Source organism: Lepidochelys olivacea, assembly GCF_965140295.1.
Source record: "Lepidochelys olivacea isolate rLepOli2 genome assembly, chromosome: 15".
NCBI lineage: Eukaryota > Metazoa > Chordata > Testudines > Cheloniidae > Lepidochelys > Lepidochelys olivacea.
In genome coordinates, this window is record NC_140425.1 from 7,694,949 (window position 1) to 7,718,391 (window position 23,443).

At 53.4% G+C, this 23,443-nt stretch overlaps 1 protein-coding gene across 1 annotated transcript; it reads left to right on the top strand.

Annotated features, from left to right (window-relative positions):
- The first annotated feature begins 326 nt into the window (after positions 1 to 326).
- Positions 327 to 22,287, top strand: PRODH (proline dehydrogenase 1). Its single transcript, XM_084649032.1, has 14 exons — positions 327 to 668; positions 1,573 to 1,781; positions 9,557 to 9,591; positions 10,153 to 10,302; positions 10,656 to 10,720; positions 11,441 to 11,557; positions 12,712 to 12,791; positions 13,381 to 13,462; positions 14,895 to 14,987; positions 15,376 to 15,522; positions 15,811 to 15,986; positions 16,071 to 16,169; positions 16,972 to 17,060; positions 20,766 to 22,287. The coding sequence occupies exons 1-14, from the start codon at positions 336 to 338 to the stop codon at positions 20,954 to 20,956; spliced, it is 1,866 nt and encodes a 621-aa protein (XP_084505158.1). The 5' UTR covers positions 327 to 335; the 3' UTR covers positions 20,957 to 22,287.
- The last annotated feature ends 1,156 nt before the right edge of the window (positions 22,288 to 23,443 follow it).

The following is a 23,443-nucleotide window of genomic DNA, read 5'->3' on the forward strand; positions in this document are numbered from 1 at the left end:
ATAGGTGCCTGTATCAGACAAAGCTCACCAGGAACACAGGACTGGAGGAGAGGGGTCATGGAGTGCAGCCCCCACCCCTCATGTAGGGCCCTTCATAACTCTGACTGTGGGTCCTGCTCTGCTGTGCCAGCTCACCAACAGGCGACAGGGGGCGCTGCAGGGAGGGGGCGGGGCTACACCCTAAGGGGGTGGAACGCTCCAGATAGTGGGCGGGGCGTGCCAGGGGCGGGGCGGGGCTACGCACTAAAGAGGCGGGGCACTCCAGGGAGGGGTGGGGGGGCAGAGCTCCCTCTATTTAAACCGGCTCAGGCCGGCGCGCGGCAGTCTCCCGCATCATGGCGAGCGGTGCCCGGCTTCTGGTGGTCCGCGCCGCCTACAGCCTGCACGCTCCCCGCTGCCTCCGCTCCACCGCCGCCGCCCGCCAAGAGCAGCCGGGGGAAACGCCGCCGCCGCCGCCTCCTCCTCCTCCTCCTCCTCCGCCCGAGCGGGGCTCGGCGCGCAGCGAGCCCGGCCCGCGGGGGACGCCCCGAGTGCAGCCGCTGCCGCCCGCCGTGCACTTCGGGGACGCGCGGGAGGCGTTTCGCAGCAAGCGCAGCGCGGAGCTGGTGCGGGCTCTGGTGGTGCTGGGGCTGTGCACGGTGGAGCCGTTGGTGGCGCGGAGTCGGCAGGTGAGCGGAACCCCGGGGCCCCGTGCGCGGGGCGGGGGGTTCGGAGCAGGCTCGCCGGGGCTCGGCTGCTGTCCCGCGGGGCTGAGCTGGGGCCGTCTTGGGAGCGGTCTGGGCCCCTCAGGGCTGCTCCTGTGGCCGCACATCTCCCGGCGCTCTGCAAAGCAAGGTGTGGGCGTCCGGGCAAGGCACAAAGCCTCAATGACACCCCCCCCGCGAGTCAGCTAGGGGATCCCTCGAGCCTGCCTGTGACTGATGCCTTCTGGCCTCCTTCCTCCCTTAGACGCGGGCACTGGGGTGTCTCTGGACGGGTGCTGGGAGAGGGTCTGGGGTCAGGTGCTGCTAGGATCTCATCTTTGGTACGTTTCAGAGTAGCAGCCGTGTTAGTCTGTATTCGCAAAAAGAAAAGGAGGACTCGTGGCACCTTAGAGACTAACCAATTTATTTGAGCGTGAGCTACAGATCACTTCATCGGATGTCACGGTCTCACTGTCGTCGTCGTACCCCCCCCCCCCCCCCGGCAGCGTGTGGTCCAGTGCCTGGAGCGCGGGCCGAGACCTGGGCTCCATCCTGGTGCTGGTACGGAATGGTTCTGGGACCTCGGGAAAGATCATGTGCCCTCCCTCCTTTCCCTCCTCTGTATAAATGGGGATCGTGATTTGGACCCTCTTAGTGGCTCTAAAGTGCTGTGGAGGGGCAGAGCTCTGGTGTGACCAGCACTGGCTGGAGCCTGAGGTCAGACTAATCCAGGCCCCTGCAGCTACTGGTGCGTCTGGGTCTTGGCATTCCCAGAGCACTGTTTCTGAGAGTTAATGCAGAGTTGTTACCCCAGGTATGGCGGGGCAAGAAGGTGCCTGTGCTGGGGAAAGCTGTCTTACACGGGGAAAGCTGTCTTTGTGTCTTGCAGCTGATGAACCTCAGCCAGAAGCTGCTGGGGCAGCAGCTGTTTGAGAAGCTGATGAAGATGACCTTCTATGGGCAGTTTGTGGCTGGCGAGGACCAAGCGGCCATCAAACCCCTGATCCAACGAAATCGTGCATTTGGGGTGGGCTCGGTGCTGGACTATAGTGTGGAGGAGGATCTGACGCCAGAGGAGGCGGAGCGTAAGGAAATGGAGTAAGCATCTGAGTGCTTCTCACTACTTGTTTGCAGATTGCAGGCAATTAAAAGCAAAGCTTTAGGCAACCTGTGCTGAGGGATGTGAATAGAATCAGAGAATATCAAGGTTGGAAGGGACCTCAGGAGGTCATCTAGTCCAGCCCCCTGCTCAAAGCAGGACCAATCGGCAATTTTTGCCCCAGATCCCTAAATGCGCCCCTCAAGGATTGAACTCACAATCCTGGGTTTAACAGGCCAATGCTCAAACCACTGAGCTATCCCTCCCTGCCCTATACAACACGGCTAGTACTGCTAGACCTCCCAAAGCTTGATCAGAACTGGGACCACCTTTGGGGAGCTTTTGTGGTTCATGAGGGGAGCAAGAAAATAGAGCTTGGCTCTTCAAACCTCCTGATGTACAAAGGTATCCCAGGGAGTGCTGAGAGGGGGACAGAGCTAGTGTGTGGGGTGAGATGAACTAGGCAGCAGGTTGTGCTCCAGTCGTGGATGTAACCTAAGGGGGAACCATCCGGTGAGGATTTTCCCTTTTTTATCTGCCTCTGTTATTCCAGGGCTGCTGCTGGCACAGGAGAAGGAATGATCTGATAGTGTGAGTTAAGCTCCTTTCTTCAGGCCTTGTTGCTCAAGCAGCCTAGTTATAAAAGGGAATGGCTGGAGCTTGTTGTGTCCATGATGAGCTTTCCTAGGGAATCGAACCCATAATATGTGACGTCCAGGATTTGGCTGCTTCTGTTCTGTCTTCTGGTCCCTTTGCTTTCCTTTCCTGGCCTTGCTTCAGGCCCATGACAGCTTCATCATATCTGTTCTCCCTCAAACTTACCTTAAGGTTAAGATTTGAGCTGGTGACTTGGGAGACAGTTTCATGCTGTTACATGTTCACCATGGCCATTTCAAATCATTCGCTCATTCACACTGTAGTTTGTGCTGCATGGACGTGCTGACCTTGCCTTGCTGTTCTGGTCATGTTCTCCTCAGACTAGCCCATGTGTGAAAAGAGAACGTACAGTTCAGATTTCTAGCTTCCCAGGTGCTGACACTGCTCTGCTTTGGCACCAAAAAGCCACCCATCCACCCCTGCCTCCAAAGGATAGTGTAGTTGGAAAATGCTCAGTGGCACCCCTTCTGGGACATCATCCCTTCTGCTTGCCCTTTCTCAGAGACCGAAAGGTGGGGCGAAGCATTTATATGTTCCTTTTCCTGTGTGGAGAAAGGGCCTCTTTTCTGGGGGTCCCAATTTGAGATGTCTTCAAAGGGTCTGATTTTTAAGAAGTGCTGAACACCCACCCTCTGTAAATTTGGTCCCTAAGCTGTCTTAGGTTGGATCTCCAAAATCACTGGTCACTTGGAAATTCAGGGCCAGTGCATGTTATGCTCAGTCAGGACCTGTGTGACCTGACATCTGATCTGTACATCCTTTTCAAACCCAGAGCCGTCTGCTGTGGGATCAGAGCTGCGTTTGGCAAAGCCGGGTTGTCTCTGGCCTGTGGTGCTGAATGGAACCTACACCAATACAGCATGTGCTTTGAACCCATGTGCACATGGTCTATGTCCTTCCCTCAGGGAGGTGGGCTCAGTGCTGCTGAATCCTCAAGCCTGGCCTGGGGCGGTTTGCTGTGACCTTGGTAGTGGGCAAGGACTAGATTACTGTGGAGCACCTGCTGCAGTTGAAGGGAAATTGTCTTCTCTGCCTGCAAGTACCTGGGACAGAATGTGCCCTTTCAAACTTGCCAACGACTTGAGCTTCTTCCTGGTAATGCAATTGGTCAATAAGGCCCATCCCCTTCAATTTGATTGGCTGTCATAGAGGCAGAGCCTTTAGGTAAGCACTGGAGCTGCCAAGTTCTGTGCTGCTTCCCAGAAGGCTCAGTTTGAGTACCCCCTTCAGGCAGATCTCCTAGCTAGCCTGCCTGCCTCCGCCTGGGAGCTGGTGCAGGGATCCCTCCCCATCCTCTCGGAGGTGTCCTTGAGTTCTGCCCCAAAAGGACAATTTCTTGCAAGACTTGTGTCCCTAGATTCCTCCCAAGGTTTGTCTACGCTACAGGTTACATCCGTATAACTTGTCCCCCCTCGGTTATGAATAAGCCACCCCCCCAGCAACATAAGTTACACCGACCTAAGTGCCAGTATGGACAGCAGTATGTTGTCAAGCAGAGCCTCGGAGAGGTGGATTTATTATGCTGACTGTGTTACCTGCACGCTCTAGGGCACCCACCTTTACTTAGTTCCTAGGGATCAAGGCGTACTCTTCTGTGGGTTTGCAGGACCTTTTTACCAGTGAAAGAGCCTTACGCAGAAATTCTTAACCTCCCTCTGTTAACAATCACAGAGCAGAATACACATGCTAAGAATACAATGCTGTGCTCACCAGTCCTGGTCACGCAGGCAGACTTTACCTGTTGGCGAGGCAAGATCGGTCTCAGCTGAGTTCTTGTTGCTGCACGTCAGGGTCGTGCATAGGATTCTAGCAGCTCTGCTCTTGGGCTGTGTCTTGGAGGTGAGTTCTTCTTCCAGGTCTTTTTTTCTTTTCCTTTTTTTGCCCAGCCAGTCTCCTTCTTGGAACCCAGTTTATATAGTGAAACTGGAGTCCTGCTTAGCTATACCTTAACCCAGGGGTGGCCAACCTGAGCCTGAGAAGGAGCTAGAATTTACCAGTGTACATGGCCAAAGAGCCACAGTAATACATCAGCAGCCCCTGCATCAGCTCCCCCACCCTGCTCACAGTGCCTCCTGCCCACCGGCAGCCCCACCAATCAGCGCCTCCCTCACCCTCCCTGCACCTCCCAATCAGCTGTTTTGTGGCATGCAGGAGGCTCTTGGGGGAGGGGGAAGGAGTGAGGGCATGGCAGGCTCAGGGGAGGGGGTGGAGTGGGAGTAGGGTCTGTGGCAGAGCCAGGGGTTGAGCAGTGAACACCCCCTGGCACGTTGGAAAGTTGGCACCTGTGACTCCAGCCCCAGAGTCGGTGCCTATACAAAGAGCTGCATGTGGCTCCGGAGCCCCAGATCGGCCTCCCCTGCCTTAACCAATCATTTTACTAAAATGTTATGCAGTTCCTTGTCCAATCCTAACATATTGCAAAACAATTCTTTGTCTAATCATGCCCCACCACCTTAGTTGATTTAAATATTGCAAAATTAGTTATGCAACAGACAAAGAACCAGACAGATAAACAGGGAAGCAGGGACCATAGACAAGATAAAATAATGAAGTAGAGACTTCACAACCACAACTGCTGAAGTGATTCCTTGCCAGACAGAAGACGATCAAACAAGTTTTCTTTAGGCATCTGAAGATCTGTTTCTGTATCCGGTGGTGGTGGGTACTATTAGTGCAGGAGCCTTCTGAACAGCCTGATATTACATTGTTTTAAAGTAATTTAGAGGGAACTTGAGGATGTGACCTTTCGCTTCTTGGCTCATGGCTGCTGCTCCCCTAATGTGGCTGCAGACCTCACAACGGGAGAGCTCTCTCCCATTGGCATGGGGCATCTTCACCAGACAGATTGCAGCATCTATGTAGCTGCACCAGTGTAGGGCTTCTAGTGTAGACTAGAGGGTGCTTGTGTAAATCACTGAGTTGAAGTTGCCCTTATTTCCACTCTAAGCCCCTGTTTTCAGGCATTCAGAACTTTCTGAAACTTCATTTTTGGGTAAAAAGTGTCCCACCTTGACCATTGTAAGAATTCCTTTTTTGTAAGCTGGAGGGAAAAATTCAGCTGCTTGAGAACAAGGATCTGCGGGTGAGGGAAGGGGAGTGCCTCGCCAGTCATTGAGACTATGCCTGCCCAGCACACGGCAGAGCTGGCTGGGGCAGAAAGCTGAACATGAGATGATTCTCACTGCCAAGGACATCTCCAGTGTTCTGGTGAAATTTAGTTTTGATTTGGTAAAGCCGTGACTTTTGACCACCAATAAGCTGGACGTACACAGTGCACTTGGCGCAGGGGTTTATGCTAAGCTGGTAATGGTTGTGCTCTCTCTGTACGTGTGGCTAAGTTGAGTGTGCAGTGAAGAGTGTGATGGCAGAGGGAGTCCTGCTCTGCCCTGGAGCCCCACAGCTAAGGAAATTGATCTGTGTTTAGCAGTTATCAGCTGGCAATCTCTGTGCCCTTGCTGCTGTGGTGCTCAGGGCTAGACCAAGGCAAATGTTGTGGAGATATTTTTCATAAAATTCCATGCTAAATTTTTATCAGTTCACTGTGCCCATTTTTGCATCCTCTGTTTTGGAAAATGGGGAAATTGAGGCCCCAGCCATTCCCATAGAAACACTATGGCATAGTCGTCTGTGTTGGAGCAACAATGAAATGCTTTCTCCCCAGAAGAGCAGCTTCAGCTTCTGCCTCACCATGAGGCTTTCACCAAAGCAGGGTGGTCAGAATTAACCCTCCAGCCAAATCAGACCCTGATTCACCATTCCCTTGTGCACTTAGTGCATTGGGGCTGGTTGGTAGCATATCACACCCACTGCACAAGGTGCAGGGCAATGGTTGGCTGAGCCCAGAGACCGCAGAAATAGTGTCCAGCGAGTCTGGGGAACCAGTGACATCTGGAGTGTCCGTTAGACACGAGGTGGGCCTCACACAGGCGCAGCCACAGCATACTAATAGACTCATCATCCCCCCCACCCCCCTCTTGAGAACCACACAGCAATACCAATGACTGCCCATCATCCAGCTAGCTAGGAAGCTGCAGCTGTTCCTCTTGGTAGGAACCTAGTAACCCTGATTGTCACTCAGAAACTGGATGACTGTAACTAGGAGCATCAGTCTAGGCCACTTTAACTGTAGCCCATGTGTTTCATGGCAGCACCAAGGCACGTGGCACCAGAATGCCACTCCAGGTTCAAGTCACTGGCTTGGTCCTAATCTCTAAAGCCCCTGCTGGGCTGTGACCAGGCCTCCAGAACACCTGGTTTTTGCTGTAACTCCAGAGACCACCGCCCTCATCATGGCCCAAACTCCAAAGCCAGCATGATGCTCTTGGCCCTGAATCGGAGGCTCTTCCAGGGTGGTCCCAGGCTGTGGGGCACTGTGCCAAGTAGATCAAAATACACTTTAGCTCTGCCTCCTTCAGAGCTGGGCTGCCCATAGGAGTTCACAAATGGGGAAGGAATTGAACCACCAGCTGAACCACGTCAGCTGAGCCCTGGGAGATGAGAGGTGCTACTATCAGGTGTGTAATTCCTCCAAACCCTACCAGACCTCCGGGCTCTGGGCTAGTCTCATCTTGTGTGCGCATGGAGCTGGCTGTTTTGGCGCAGGGTGTGTTGGTGTCCCAGCAGGCTGCTTTGCACTCTGTTAAAGGGGATGTCTTTTCTCTCCTGACAAGGTTTATTCCCGTGTTGCTCCATCCCGTAAATTGTTGTAGGCAAATATTTACGCAAGTCTGGGTTTGCTGCTGTGAATTTGCTGGCTGGGACTAACTTTCCAAAAAGGACATGGGAGCTCGTCTGTTTATTCAGTTGGGAAAAGGCTTTTCTTCTTTTTGGCTTTATTAAAATGCAAAATCCCTTCTATGAATGCACAATTCTGACCAATACTTTAAAAGCCCAGGCCAGGAACCAGAAAGCTGCACTGTATTATAATGCGAAAGGAATGCTGAGCAGGTGGGCATGTTGACACATGAGTGCGCTCTCCCATATTAACAAACCAACAGGGAACTTCTTGCTGCTGTTCCAGTTTGTGTTTTACTCGGCCTGGCGCAGGGACACCAGGCGGGCCCGTTTCACTTCCTGCTTCTTAGCCTCTAGCTGCACAGTTGCTCTTGAAAACCCCAAGGGCTGGGCTACACAGTGTATAGATGTGAAAGCACATACAGTTAAGCCAGTGCAACCCCTTAGTGTGGGCACAGGGACGCCTGCGTAAAAGGTGCTTATTCTGCTAAATGTACAGCACTGAGTGCCTTGTATGGGGATCACTGCACCTGCACTACGGAGTTGCATGGCTTGAAATGTGTCAGTCTCCAAATTGGTACACAACCGGGGTAGGCTGGCCCTAGCAAAGCCTAGTGTCTGCACGTTGAAAATTCCTTGTTACTAGTGAAATTAAGAAATCCTCTTCACGGATGGAATCTGGGGCCTGCCACCACTAGCAGTACTCGTAGGAGGACTGTGCCTTGCTGTATTACATGTCCCTTGCTCTGAGCTCTGTGGCTGCTCTCTCTAGGCAATACCTCTGTTAAATGCTGTCTCCTGACTTTTCTCTTTCAGCTTTCCCTTGGGGGGGGGGGGTTAGGAGGGGCTGGTATTTGCAGCTCTCTGGGCTTGTTTGAATTTCTGGTGTTTCCTCCACTCACTGTCATGATCACATTAATGCACACCTGCAGCGGCAGGTGGGTTATTGCCTATACTGCTCTTGGTCTTAGTAGTGCCATTGGCCATTGCACAGAGAATGCAGAACGCTGAGTTCAGCAAGGGGGCCCCATGCTGCTGTGCTCGCTGCAATTGGATGTCTTTGTAGCTTGTTCATATGGAATTTCATTCTGCTTCTAAACCAACCAGGACCCATTGCTGACCCCAGGGCGCCACCAGTCCTTCCCCCAGCTTCATGCTAGACCTAGCCACTTGTTTATATGCTAATCTACGTTGCCTCTGGTTTAGAGGAGAGACTCAAATTAGCAGGAGGTAGTTTTGCATGACGGTGGTCCCTCTCGCTGTCCCTATCAAAATCCGGCCAAATGGTGCCTTCCAGCCTTGCTGACTGCTTGTGAAAGATCGTTTGCTGCATATGAGGGGACTTGCACTTTTTTAGAAAAACCTAGTAAACTAAATACAAAAAATATTAAAATTAGGGCTGTCAAGCGATTAAAAAAATTAATTGCGATAAGTCACACTGTTAAGCAATAATAGAATACCATTTATTTAAATATTTTTGGATGTTTTCTACATTTTCAAATATATTGATTTCAATTATAACATCGAATACAAAGTGTACAGTGCTCGCTTTATATTTTTTTATTACAAATATTTGCACTATAAAAAACAAAAGAAATAGTATATTTCAAGTCACCTAATACAAATTCTGTAGTGCAACCATTTTCTAATGAAAATTTAACTTACAAATGTAGAATTATGTACAAAACATAACTTCATTCAAAAATAAAACAATGTAAAACTTTAGACTCTACAAGTCCACTTAGTATTACTTCTTGTTCAGTCAATTGCTCAGACAAACAAGTTTGGTTACATTTACGGGAGATAATGCTGCCTGCTTCTTGTTTACAGTGTCACCTGAAAGTGAGAACAGGCGTTCACATGGCATTTTTGTAGCTCGTGTCACAAGATATTTACATGGCAGATGCACTAAAGATTCATGTCCTTTCATGCTTCCACCATCATTCTAGAGGGCATGGACACTGGGGCAACTTTGCTCTCCTCACCTATGGCAGTGTCTCCACCCCAGAGCTGGCTGCCCCGTGGGGTGGGGTAGGAATCTCCGCTAGCATTTTCCAAGGCACTGAAGGTCCCACTGATTTTCATGTGGCCAGGAGTGTGGGGGGTTTGCACATGACTGACTCCGATGGACTTAGGCCCGAAGGAGGCTTTGGAAAATATCCCCTTCCCCACCAGCAAAGTGCTCTGGCCCCGGAGGCGCGTGAGAGAAGCGCTTCTATGAATGGCCATTGCCGGAGTGAAGAACAGGGAGGATGAGGGGCTTGTGGGGATCTGGCCAAACCCCAGTGGCCTTTTGGGTACAGGGAGCTGACCCATGTGAAGCCAAGAGAGCTGGTTGTGAGGGGGTTGGACTGTAGTCTCACCATCTGCTTCCTTCCTCTAGGTCCTGTACCTCTGCATCTGAGAAGGAGATGGGGGGTGAGTGATGCAACCGCTCCTCACACAGCCTAGTTGGATGCTAATCTATTGAGACTCTGGCCCAGACCATCCTCCCCAACATGCTCCAGGGCTCTGGCCCTCACCCTTGCCTGGGGCATGATGGCCAATTGTACCTTGATATGTTCGTAAACTGTGAAAACCCAGGCATAGACTGTGTTTAAAGCGCTCCGGGGGAGCCTCGGCTCGTGGGGGTCTCAGATTGCTACGGAGCTACGGTCTGTCAGCTGCTGAGTTCTCACATAGGTATTAAGACTGGAACATCTAATCTGCGTTTGTGCATAGCACAGGCCAGGGAATCCCACCCCATGAGTCCTGCCTCCAGCCCATTGGCTTGTGGCTGAGCTAGAGCAGATCTTCTAGAAGGACCTCGATCCAATGAAAATCTAGCCCTGGGACTTTCTCCTAGGGCCTGAGAGATCCCCAGAGGCTTGGGCTGATGGGAATGGTAAGAGTAAGGGGGTTTGTTCCAGGGACATGTGGCTGTTTGCGATCTCCCCCGCTCTGCCGTGTCTGCAGCACGCTCCCCCTACCTGTCCCCAGGTGCCGCCCAGAGAGAGAAGCAGTACCGTGCGCATCGGGAGTTTGGGGATCGCCGGGACAAGGTCATCAGTGCCCGCACCTACTTCTATGCAGACGAAACAAAGTGTGACCAGCACATGGACACGTTCCTGCGCTGTATCGAGGCCTCAGGTAGGTGCCCTGCATGTGCCACCCCCAGAGTGCCCCGTGTCTGCTGTTCCTGACTGTCCCTCTGGGAGCACCTGGCAGTGTGCCCCTCCCCCAACAGGCTGCATAGTCACCCCCGGGCCATGGCTCTCCAGGTGCCCTCCTGCTGCAACTGTCAGCGCTGTGTGGCTTGCTGCAGAGGCCAGGGGCTGCTGCAGTCTCTGGAGGGTATCCAGCAGGGGCGAAGGACAGATCTGCCAGCTCAGATTGGCTTTCTCAATTCCTCCCCCTCTCCAGATTCCCCTGAACTGCTTTCCTTTACTTGCCCTGGAGTTATGGATGCTGCAGTCACCTCAGCTCTCTCCTGCTTTGTTTAGGTAGCAGCTCCGAGGACAGCTTTTCGGCCATTAAGCTGACGGCTTTAGGAAGGCCTCAGTTCCTGGTGAGTGACTTTTGGTGCCAGGGCTCTCACGATGGCAGAGGGAGAGGCAGGGAGGAGGGGTGCTCAGGCTGAGACAGGCTCTGGGAGTTACTTGGAGACTGTTCCAGGTGGCAGGAGCTGCAGAGGAGGTGGCTCTGGCATGTGAAAGGACGGCAGCCCCTAATGCTGGATGAGGGCTTTGGGACCAAATCTGCCTCACTACTCTCCTCGCAGGCAGCACCCCGCCACTTGGGCTCAGTGCAGCGAGCTGGGTGCCAAGCAGGATGGTCCCTCCTGTCGGGTCCATGCCAGGCACATGCTTATGGATTGTGTCCGTCAGTGATGCTCAGTAGACTCCCTGGGGAGACCAGTGTCCTGATCAGGGCAGCAGCTTGGGCCGTAGTCCATTCCTAGAGAGTCAGAGCTCCTATCTGATGTAGAAGGGCCTGAGCTTGCCTCTTGCTTTGAAGATGGAGATCTGGCTAAATGCTGGGCTATCTCACTGGGACCCCTGCCTAGTGTCAGCGTTAGGGGCCTTGATCTTTACTAGGAGGGGCCTGGGGTAGTGGGAGGTGCCAGCACTGTCCTGTTTGGGGCCCAGCAGGGCCAGTCCTGCTTACTTGGCGTGGCAGAGTGCCCAGCTGGGTGGATAATGCCCCTAGGGTACAATCACGGCGGTGGGTCTGAGCCATCCCCACTGGGGAGAGGAGGGGGAGCTCACCCTGCAGTCTGCTCCCCCAGCTGCAGTTCTCGGAGGTGCTGATGAAGTGGAGGAGGTTCTTTCACCAGATGGCAGCAGAGCAGGGCAAGGCCGGGCTGGCTGTGGTGGAGACTAAGCTGGAGGTGAAGAAGTTGCAGGTGAGCTGGGCGCAGCGCTCCTAAAGGAGCTGTCTTCCCCACTTTGCCCCATGGGCATCTGTGCTGCTCATGCCCTGGCTGCATCACCCTCCTGGGGCACTGCACCCCCACATTTCTCTGGGGGTTGTGAAATGCTTTGGGGCGTTGGGTCAAAGCACTGGGGAGGACTGAGTTGCTAGAGAGAATTCTTTCCCAGGTGTCTGGCTGGTGGGTCTTGCCCATGTGCTCAGGATCTAACTGATCACCATATTTGGGGATCGAAGGAATTTTCCCTGAGGTCAGATTGGCAGAGACCCTGCGGTTTTTTGCCTTCTCCTGCAGCATGGGCATGGGTCATCTGTTGGCTTGAACTTGTGCAAATGCTGGATTGTTTGTAACTTGAAGTCTTTAGACCCTGATTTGCGGACTTCAGTCACTCAGCCAGCAGTGAGGGGTCTATTACAGGAGTGGGTGGGGGAGGTTCTTTGCCCTGCAACGTGCAGGACCTCAGACTCTATGTTCAGGATGGTCCCTTCTGGCCTTAAAGTCCGAGTCTGGGAGGAGCATAGTTCTGGTTCCATGCTCAGTGAGCGGAAGAGCATGATGCAGCAGTCAGTATAATCTGCGCCCTATTGCTCCCTATCCAAGCAGGCTCATTTCTGTGCATTTCCCCCAGTCCTTCCCCTGGGCTGCGGTTGCACTGTAATCCCCATTCCCCTTCATCGGTCCCAGTGCACTGTAAATCTTTTGAGATTTATTGTTGCCCCTTCGAGGCAGAGCAATGCGGGGAGCCCCTCTTGGCCGGTACCTGTGAGGTCTGTCCCAGGTGCTGGTGCATGTGCCTGCATAGCTCCTGCAGTAGCCCTCTTGCAGCCATGAGGCTAGTGCTCCCTTCTCTCCCAGGAACTGCTCAGCAGCAAGGGAGAACCCCCTGGGAAGCTCCGAGTGGCTGTTTGGTACCACTGAGCCCACGGGAGCTGTCTGCATCTCAGCCACCTGGCGTTGTGGTGGGCAGGGACTGGCACAGTCCAACCCCAGCCATCGTCTCGAAGCAGGGTCATGGCTCAGGGCAGAGTCCAGGCCTGCAGTGCGAAGGCAGCGGGCTGCTGCTCACTGCAGTGTTTGGGGACAGCAGGTGGCAGCAGGGACTCTGACCTGCTCCTTTCTCATTGCAGGAGACCCTGGCAAACCTTGGGATTGTGACCAAGGCAGAGAGCCAGCACTGGTTCACGGGCAAGGACCTGGGCATGTCTGGGTGAGCTCCCTGCTGGGCCACAGCCAGCCTGACCCTCTGGCCTTCCTGGAACATGCTGCAGAGTGGGGGGGTGCTACAGAAAGGAGCATGTGGAGGGGTCCCAAAGGCTTCCATTTCAGCCAGTGTGTGTACTGTCAGAGGGACTGGGGTAGGAGGTGGAGAGGGCAGCTTCCCAATTCTAGAGCAATGGCTCAGGGCAGGGGTCCTGGGAGAGGCTGCCTTTCTCAGAGGCCAGGGAGCTGCACTGGGAAGGGGTAAAAACTGGTGGTGGCCATGTTTGTTGTGGGCATTTTGAGGGGCGTGTTAGTTCTCGGAGCCATAGCTGGCTCGGGTGGAAGAGTTTGACTGGGTAAGTACCCAGAGTTGCCATGCTGATCCTGCTGCTCTGCCAGGCCCCTGGTGACCAAGGAAAATCCCAGTGCTGGGATCTACACCCAGGGAGCTCTGCTGAAATCCTCCCCAGTTGGGTCAGGACAGGCAGCAGTGGGCTCTGGGTCACTGATCCATCCCAACTAGTGAGGAAGTTGCCAGTGCACCCCTTGGGGAGTTTGCTTGGAGCTGGCGCTAACGAGAGTCTTTCTGGCTGCAGCACCGTGGACTTGCTGGACTGGAACAGCCTGATTGACAGCCGAACAAAACTCTCCAAGCTGCTGCTCATCCCAAACATGAAGGTGGGTGAGTGGCACTATTTTGGCCCAGGGAGAGGCTCCAAGGGAATCCTCCTGAGCAGTAGAGCTCACCCCAGGTAATGGCACGGAACACTGCAGCTGGAGAGTTTCCTTGGTACCATACCTTCCAATGTTTTAGAACTGACTGGCTAAAACTTCCAAGTAACCGGGATCAGCCAGTCACATGGGAGGTGCTTCCTGTCAGGTACTTCATCCTGATACTCGTCTGATCCCTTGATTGCATCCCATTGCTTCTACGTACACCATGCACCATAAAGAATTCTCTCCCCTTGGGGTCTGCACCCTTCAGCCCTGGGTTACCCTCTTTCTTGAACTGGATGTGGGAGATGATTGGTCAGATGCACATGGTGGAGCTCCTTTAACACGAGTGTATGCAAGTGAACTCCCAGGCTAAGCAGAGCCCTGTGTGGGAGCAGGTCGGGGGGAGGGGTGGCTAGAATCCATCTGCCCTGGGTGGGGAAGACTCCAGGGTCCTGGCTGAGGCATTCCTGCCTCTTGGGGATCCAGCGCCAGCAGTTCAGAGCTGTAGCAGCGCTGCAGTACCCCCTCGTGGCTGGGCTGGGAGCTGGGCCCTGCGGGTGTCGGCAGCCGAGCTGTGCTCTAATCTGCTCTTTCCAGACGACAGGGTGGGGTGGGGAGGGGAGACCAGCCTGGGCATCCGCCTCAACCCCACCTCTGCACAGCCCAGTGCTGCTGTGCTGGCCTGAGCAGAGAAATGGGTTGGACTCTGACCAGGCTGTCTCAGCCAGGCCTGTCAGTGGAGCCGTTCCCCTGGCATGGAACTAGGGCAAGTTCTGGGTTAGGGGTGCAAGCATTCTCCTCTCTCAAACAGCTTCTTCGGGGGGCTCCTCAGATAGAAGGGCTCCATCCTGCTTCCCAGGCCCTGCCAGGCCAGCAGCTGCCATTACCCCAGTCACCTAACCCTCTACACCAGGGATTCACAAACTGGGTGTCACACTCAAAGGCTTGCTTTGTGAAAGCAGTCACCAATACAAAAGTTTGAGAGCCACTGCTCTACGCCCCTTCTGTAACATCTGGGGAGCAGCAGCTCTGGCTCCCAGTCTAAGGTGGCTGGTGCACAGGGTTGGTGAATGGGGCTGGGGGGATGCCCCTTAGAATCTGGAGCATGCTGGTACTCCTACTCCTTGGAACCTGATCCCAGCTTGGGCCCCCCCTGCACTTTGATGCAGAGAGTTCAGCACACAGTGCTTGTCCCACATGCCTGCGTCCCACGTGTGTAAATGGGGAGGGAGTGAATAGCTGCATGGGCTCTCAGGGTTAGCGCTTGTCCAGAGGCCTTGTGCCATGTCCTGCTCTGCACCTTGGGTGAGGGAGGGAAGGCTTATGGTCTGTAATGTCCAAGCTGTGGCCGCAGGGGCATAGCACTGAGGCTGTCTGGTGCTTCTCCTTTCAGACCGGCCAGTTGGAGCCCCTGCTCTCGCGCTTCACCGAAGAGGAAGACCTGCAGATGAAGCGAATGTTGCAGAGGATGGACATCCTGGCCACGGTTAGGAGCGGCCCTGCCTGGACTGTCATGGGGGTCTTGGTGGGAAGTTTCCAAGCCGGGGTGAGGTAGAGTGGGCCCTGACCTCAGGGTGAGGGAGATGGACCTGCTCACCCATGACCCAGCATGGCCTCGGTGCCAGAAGCGTTTTGGGTGAGCCCCAGATTGTAAGCCCTGCTCTCTGTGGCCTGTACGCTGCTGTGCTAGGGTCACAGGGCTCTTCCAGCAGGTGTTCCCTGGAGGCATTGGCATGCAGGGGTGAATGCTGCCATCTGCAGGACCCCTGCAGTACTACATAGCAGTGGGCTCAGCATTGGCCCTGCAGACTCCACCTGGACAGAACCTAGTCACTGCTTGTGGCCTGACCTGAGGAGTGTCCTTCCCCTTGCAGAGAGCCCTGGAGCTGGGAGTGAGGCTGATGGTGGACGCTGAGCAGACTTACTTCCAGCCAGCCATCAGCCGGCTCACCCTGGAGATGCAGCGCAAGTTCAACATGGAGAAGGCAGTCATATTTAACACCTTCCAGTGCTACCTGAAGGTGAGAGTCTGGCCAGTGCCACCTGCGGGCAGGGGATCTAGGGCCCAGCCGTGTGCGGGGTGCAGCCTGCATGCCTGAAGGGCCCCGGGTGCAGTGGTGACGGTAGTGCTCCAAGCAGTGGTGGCAGGCACTGGGATGGAGATAGGTCATGCTGCAGGAGGGGATGCTTCAGTGCCAGTTTGTGCAAGCAGCCCTGTCTCAGGGCAGAGCTACTCCAGGAGCAGGCTTGGAGCCTTGCTCCCCAGACAGCATTTCAGTGGATGTCACCGCTCTGTCTTTCCACTGCAGGAGGCATACGACAATGTGACGATGGATATGGAGCTCTCTCACCGTGAGGGCTGGCACTTTGGAGCCAAGCTGGTCAGAGGCGCATACATGGAGCAAGAGCAGGCTCGAGCTGCCCAAGTCGGCTACGAGGATCTCCTCAACCCTACGTATGAAGAGACCAGCAAGATGTACAAGAGGTAGGAGGGCCCGAGCTGGGATGCCGGGGTGAGGAGGTGGTGCCCTGGGCACTTCCCTGGGCCCACATGTGATCTGTCCTGCAGGTGCCTGGACTACGTTCTCAAGGAGATCAAGTACAGCCGGAAAGTCAGTATGATGGTGGCATCGCACAACGAGGACACAGTGAAGTTCGTCCTTCACAGGTAGGGCACTGATGTGGCAGCGTGGCAAGAGCCGTGGGTGCCAGGCCTCGAATAGCAGTGGGAGACGGTGCTGCAGCAGAGCAGCTGTGTGGGAGCCTAGCGTGGGGCTAGCAGGGGCTGCTGCAAGAAGGGATTGAGAGGTGGCAGCAGAACTGTGTGGGTGACGTTTGCACAGCATCTGACTGCACTAGGAACGGTGGCTGGCCATAGCTGGGGAAAGAGGCTGGAAGGGAGGGGGCCTGTGCATGGTCTGGAATTGAATTAATGTACCTTCCTGTTTCATTAGGAGAATAGCCCCAGGGCTGCAATTGAATTGGGGCCCTTGGGGGTCTGGCAAATAGGAGATCAGACACTGGCAGAAGCCACTTTCAGGAAGGGACTTGCTTGCTCTGTGGTGACCTTTCTGGCCTGCAGGTGTAAATGTGTTCGCTCACACCAGTGCTGAATACCAGACTCCTGGGTTCTTGTATCACTGGGCGTATGAAGGCTAGCGGCCAGACAAAGATATGCTGTGGCTGTAAACTGTTCGATACAGCACTGTGTGCTGGGCAAGGGCATGCAGTGATTCCAGGGAAGAGCTGTGCCCGGCACTTTGAAGGGATGGGCACTAGTTACCCAACTCTGCTGTGCTTCTCTTGCAGTCTACTTTTTTACTCTATGGGAAGTTAATTTAGGCCTGTGGGCAATAGATCTCTGAAAAAGGAGCAGGATTCTCATGGTCCCTCCAGCTCACTGTCAGTCCTTCTAGTGTAGTGTTTCCTGCTGGGCATCTCCTGGTGTGACTCTGGTGATTCCATTACAGAATGGCAGAGCTTGGCATTCATCCCTCTGAGAAAAAGGTGTACTTTGGGCAGCTGCTGGGCATGTGTGACCAGATCACCTTCCCTCTGGGTAAGTGTCTGGTGTATTCCTCTGGGCGCCCAAGATGGGGAAGGGGTTGCTGTGCTGCTTTCAGTCAGAGTAGAGATCCATCTGGCTGATCTTTTTTTTAAAAAAAAAAGCCTTGAACAAGATCTTTCATGCGTGATTACTAGAGACGAGTCATGAGGTAGGAGACTAGGTGTTATCATGGATCAGAAACTGGTTGAGAGGACAAAACAGGAGGAATACATCGCTTTTGTCATGGCCAAAAGTTAAAGAGCAGGTGCCAGAAGGCTGCGTGTAAGGAGCAGGGTTTAGTGATCTGGGAAAGGGACGAGTAGTGAAGTGATGCAATTGGCAGAGGATGTAACTTAGGTTAGTCAGTCCAACATGGGCACGGCAGCACTTCTGAGGGGCCTAGCCAGGCAAGAGGGCAGCTCAATACTGAGCAATGCAGGAGAGGACACAATTAATAGCTTGTGCACAACCTTGCCACATTGTAACTGTGTGAACTCAGGACAGGGACCGGCACGTGTGTCCAGCTTACTGAAGATCTGCTCACTGCATGGTTGTGGTCAAGTCAAACAAACAAGATGTTAAGGTACATAAGAAACAGGACTGACAATATAGTCATAATGCTATTCTACAAATCAGTGGTTGGTGCACATCTGGATCCTGTGTACTGTACCTTTCACCCTATCTCAAAGGATGTTGCACAATTAGAGGGGGCACAGAGACAAGTGACAATGACCAGAGGCAGGAAAAGCTCTTGGATGAAGAGATGGAGAAGACCAGCACTGGTCTCCTTTGAAAGGAGATACATAAGCCATATGATAGAAGTATATAAAATGGCTGATCTGGAAGGGAGATCATGTGCTTGTCCTCTGTCTTAGCACAAGAGCAAGGAACATCCAATGACATTGGAAGGTGAAAAATTCAAAGAATAGAAAAATGTTTTCATTCTAGGTGTAACGAGACTGTGGAACTCACTGCCAAGTGTATTATTAAGGCAGAGAACTAGCCACATTCAAAGGCTATTGGACACTTCTATGGGTAACAAATAGCTCAAGGAGTTAAATGCAATTTAAAAAGCTCAAGAAAAGACATCAATCCTCCTGCTTCTGGGTTGGAGCCCACTAACTACTGGAGGTCAGAAGGGGACTCCCCTGGGGCAGGTGACTATCCCATCACTACCTATTGTGAGATGTCTTGCACCTTGCCCTGAAGCAGGATACTGGCCTAGTGGGCCATAGTGCTGACCCAGTCTGGCAATACCTGTGTGCACACAGGCCTGGCTGCAGGAGCTCTGATGCACCTTCACGGTGGACCCACTGGCTGCTCTTAGTCACTAAGGCTTGTGGGACAACTGGAAGAGCTGAGTCAAGTGGTTTCTTCTCCTTGGCCTGTGTAAGTAGCCATGGCATCAGATCCCATCCTCCACAGAAGTCTCCCCGCATATTCTGCTGACACATGCATGTTGACACTTGCCAGCATTCCTCTGCTATGCCTAGAGGGAAGGGGTAGAAACATGTGCATGATGCTGTGGCTACTGTGGAACTAAATTGACATGGGAATGTCTTGTGGGTGGAGTTGTGGTGTGGTCTGGCTATGGCACTGTGCAGAGCTGCCCAGCGCTGCCCCACCCTTGCTTTAGTGACTTGTAGGACATCGCTGTTCTAGCTGCCTGGGCTGGCGTGAATGAGGAGTGCTGAGGCACCCAGTAACTGTTCACATGCCTGTCACTAGCGCAGTGGTGGTGCTGGGCTGTTACTCCTCACCCCGCTGGAGTCTCAGCAGTTTCCTTGGCAAGCTGAGGGTGGCTTGGCCTCTCCGGTCTCCTTCAGCCAAGTCACTGGCCCGCTGGCTGGAAAAGATCATGTTTATGTCATAACTTGGGTATTCTTGGTTGAGTGCTTCTTGAATTGGCCCAACCCTCCCTGCTTCTGGGGTTTCCCACCGTTTCCTCCTGTGACACCAGCCACTTCTCTCTCTCTCTCTCTCTCTTCCCCAAGCTCAGGGGAATTCCCAGTTCTCCCCCACCCCTACCTTTTTCAAGGGGATCCTTTTTTTAAGGGGATCTTATGTGCCTCATACTGCTGAATGTTTGACATGTTCTCTATGGCTCATCTTCCTCAGCTCTGCTTCATGGGAGAGTCACTTAGGTTCAGACTGGAGTCTGAACCTTTCTCTCTTGAGTCATAGAATCATAGAATAATAGAGTTGGAAGGGACCTCTGGAGGCCATCTAGTCTAACCCCCTGCCCAGAGCAGGACCAATCCCAACTAAATCATCCCAGCCAGGGCTTTGTCAAGCCTGACCTTAAAAACTTCTAAGGAAGGAGATTCCTCCACCTCCCTAGGTAACGCATTCCAATGTGTCACCACCCTCCTAGTGAAAAAGTTTTTCCTAATATCCAACCTAAATCTCCCCCACTGCAACTTGAGACCATTAGTCCTTGTCCTGTCATCTGCTATCACTGAGAATAGTCTAGAGCCATCCTCTTTGGAACCCCCTTTCAGGTAGTTGAAAGCAACTATCAAATCCCCCCTCATTCTTCTCTTCCGCAGACTAAACAATCCCAGTTCCCTCAACCTCTCCTCATAAGCCATGTGTTCCAGACCCCTAATCATTTTTGTTGCCCTTTGCTGGACTCTCTCCAATTTCTCCACATCCTTCTTGTAGTGTGGGGCCCAAAACTGGACACAGTACTCCAGATGAGGCCTCACCAATGTTGAATAGAGGGGAACGATCATATCCCTCGATCTGCTGGCAATGTCCCTACTTATACACCCCAAAATGCCATTGGCCGCCTTGGCAACAAGGGCACACTGTTGACTCATATCCAGCTTCTCGTCCACTGTAACCCCATGGCCCTTCTCTGCAGAACTGCTGCCTAGCCATTCGGTCCCTAGTCTGTAGCAGTGCATGGGATTCTTCCGTCCTAAGTGCAGGACTCTGCACTTGTCCTTGTTGAACCTCATCAGATTTCTTTTGGCCCAATCCTCCAATTTGTCTAGGTCCCTCTGTATCCTATCCCTACCCTCCAGCGTATCTACCACTCCTCTCAGCTTAGTGTCATCCACAAACTTGCTGAGGGTGCAATCCACACCATCCTCCAGATCATTAATGAAAATATTGAACAAAACTGGCCCCAGGACCGACCCTTGGGGCACTCCACTAGATACCGGCTGCCAACTAGACATGGAGCCATTGATCACTGCCCGTTGAGTCCCTTTGTTGGTATCTTCTAAGCATTTCCAGAATTGTTCTTCCGCCCCTGTGGCACCTTGGGGCTGCTCTTGCTCCTCACTACACCCTGTCTTGAGGTCTCTGCAGATCTCTACTTGAAGCATGAAAGGGTTCAATGTGCCGCTGTCACCACTGTAGTAAACGTGGTGGGGTGTAACAAAGGAATGAGAAGAAATGGTGTTAGCAGATTATGTAGGGTGACTTTTTTTTTCTGTTGGGCTGGGAAAGTGCTGCCTTGAGGCCAGGGTGCAAATTCCTTTGCTTGAGAGGTTAAAATGAGTGCTCTTTGCCCTGAGTAACTTTCCAGAGGCCACAGAGGTGGTCTGGAATTGCACCTGGAAAATGCTTCTAAAGTCTTGCTCTGGGAGGCCAAATCCTGAGCTGGTGTGAACTGGTATCTCAGCAGTCGATAGAGTGGGATTGATTTGCACTAGCAGAGATTCCTGCCCACTGTATCCTGTAAGTTACCTTGATTTCTCTCCTCAGGGCAAGCAGGTTATCCAGTCTACAAATACGTTCCCTACGGCCCTGTGAACGAAGTGTTGCCGTACCTGTCCAGAAGGGCTCTGGAAAACAGGGGCTTTATGAAGAGAGCCAAACGCGAGAGGGAGCTCCTCTGGAGTGAGTTGAAGAGAAGACTGATCACTGGCAGCCTTTTCTGTAATCCAAGCCACTAACCTGTCCTGCCTTGGGCTGGGATATAGAAGTAGAACCGCTGTCATGCGGCAGCAAATATCCCAGACTGGCAGACCTAGTGGCTTTTTAATAGAACTGCTGCTGTTTTTCTCCAAGTACCCTTCTCTACCAATCTCAGTCCTCTGCAAAGACACTCTCTAGTGCATTAATATCTGACCTGCACCAGTGACCCTCTAGTAAACATCTCTGCTGCAGGCCTATGTCACTGCCCCTGCTGTGGGATGGTTCAGCAGCAGCTGTTTCCTTAAGTTAAATGCAGTTAAATGTTGTCCTAGGACACCATTGCCTTTCTGGGATTTAATAGGACTGCAGAATGGCCCCTAGTTAAAAGCAGGGCTCTGGGAGAGAGCAGCCATAGGTGTAAAACAGTGGGAGACTCTATCATGTCCCTGCAAGTCATAGCCACCTGCTTGTGACTCCATCCAACTTCCTGGTGCTGTCATGATCATTCCTGGCTCCTAGGAGGATGGATGGCATGCCCCAGGGGTCAAAGGTTAAGTCATCGGAAAGCAGTTGTAGCTTGGCACCCCCACTAGCTCTCCAGGGTGGGGTGAAGATGGTGAGAACTGGGTGTTCATACTGTAGTGGGAGGTTCCATCCAGGCAGCTCTGGGGCCTGCACATTGCTAGGGGTTACTTAAATCTTGAATTGTGTCCTCACGGGGCGGGTGTCCCTGGTTTACAGATAGGGAAACTGAGGCACAGAATGATTGTGTCTGGTCTGAGGTCACATGGGAAGGAAGTCTAGTAGAGCCAGGAATGATTCTCACGCTCGTGCCTTTAACACACCCTTTCCTGCCCCACCTCCATGCCCTCACCAGCCAAAGCCTGTAGCCCTGACACTTGATGCTGGTCACTAGAGCCCAGGGCCTGCCTAGCTGATGGAGTGTGTAGGGTGGGGGGAGATTGGTGAGAAACAGTAGCAGAGCATGCCAGTGGGGTAATGCCTCTCCAAGCTGCTGCTCAACCTATCTGTGAACAGAGTCTGGGGGCCAGCACGGCTGGTCTCTGATGCACAGACTGCACACAGCCAGCCTCTGGCAGCTCTTCCCTTGTCCTGCAGCTGAAGGAGGAAGGGTGGGGTGCCAACTGCAACACAAGGGGAAGCACCTGTGCTGGGAATGAGGTTAAATTGGACGGGGGGGTTCAGGGAGGGGAGGGGGAATGTGCTGCTTTAGAACAGAACTGTGTTTTTTATAAGTGGCCCAGCTGTCTGCACCGCTGGGTTTTCTTGGATTTGTAGCTGGCTGCGGTGACACCCTGGGTTTGAAAAAAGAACTGTGCATGTATTAAATCTACCAATGTTCCCAGACCAGCATCAGTGCTGTTTGTCAGGCCTGTGAGCCTGGGCTTCAGGGGAGAAGGACCTACCCCTCAGCAGTCCTGGCTTGGGCTAGCACGGTCATGTTAGATGAGTACTGTTGAGTACCTCTTAGCAATCTGCTCTGAGCCTTCATCCTCAGCCCCAAAGCAGGTAGCAAAGAGGGCAGGGAATAAAATGCAGGCTGCTTTTGGAGGAGGGAAAAATTCGGGAGCCAGGGTCTTGTGCGACTCCAAGGGTAGGTGGAAGGGCCCTAAACTTTCAAACTACTGTCCTGCCTCTTCTGGAAGAACTAGCACAGAGTGTCCTTTAAAATGACTTGGTAGCTGCTGAGCCTATTGCCACTGTTTGCACCTGCTCCTGGGGCCCAAAGCTGATCCCACAAATGCAGAAGGGGGGGGGTCCTGCCTTCCCTGCTGCAGGCCAGGGGTCTAAGGCGTGCCTGTGAAGACATAGAGGTATCTGCCTCTTACAGTTCCCTCCTCCCCCGGTCAGTCCGCTAACTGAAGTGCTGCCAAGCAGGGTATGAAACAAAGTAATGTGGAAATGGTTTCCTGGCTCATAAAGCTTCCCCTTCAGGAGAGGGAGGAGTCCTAAAACAGCTTTCTTTCATTAGAAGACCAGGAATGTGCCCAGCTGCCTTTGGCACTGCACAAGGGAAAGGAGAAAGCAGCCCTTAGTTCTCATTCTTGATTCTCCTGCTGCAGGATTTGAGTAGTGCCCCTGCCTGAAAGGTGTTCAGGGGATTAGCGCTGCTGCAGCCCCTAGGAGTGCTACCCTCCTTCGTTCCCCTCTGGGTTCCTAGAGGCTGTATGGGTGGTGGCCACCCTAGACCGTGGGAGGCTGTGCCTCCCTAAACAGCCAGGCGTGGCTCTGAGCATGCTCTTCCCCCAGACCCCTTCCTGCTCTGCTGCTTGTCCTGTGCGGTGGCCCCAGCTCAGGCTGGGGCCATGCCTCCCAGGGCTGTGGCGGCTGCAGCCGCACTGCCCACCCTCCTGGGGCTGTGGGTACTAACCTGGGGCAGGGGCCTGCCTCCACAGTGGGGGACTATGGGCTCTGATGTGGAAGGGGTGGGGCTGGGAGCTAGCCTCCCCCCAGCCCATGGTTCTTGCGCTGCCCATGACAGACTCCTTGCTGCTAATGCAGCT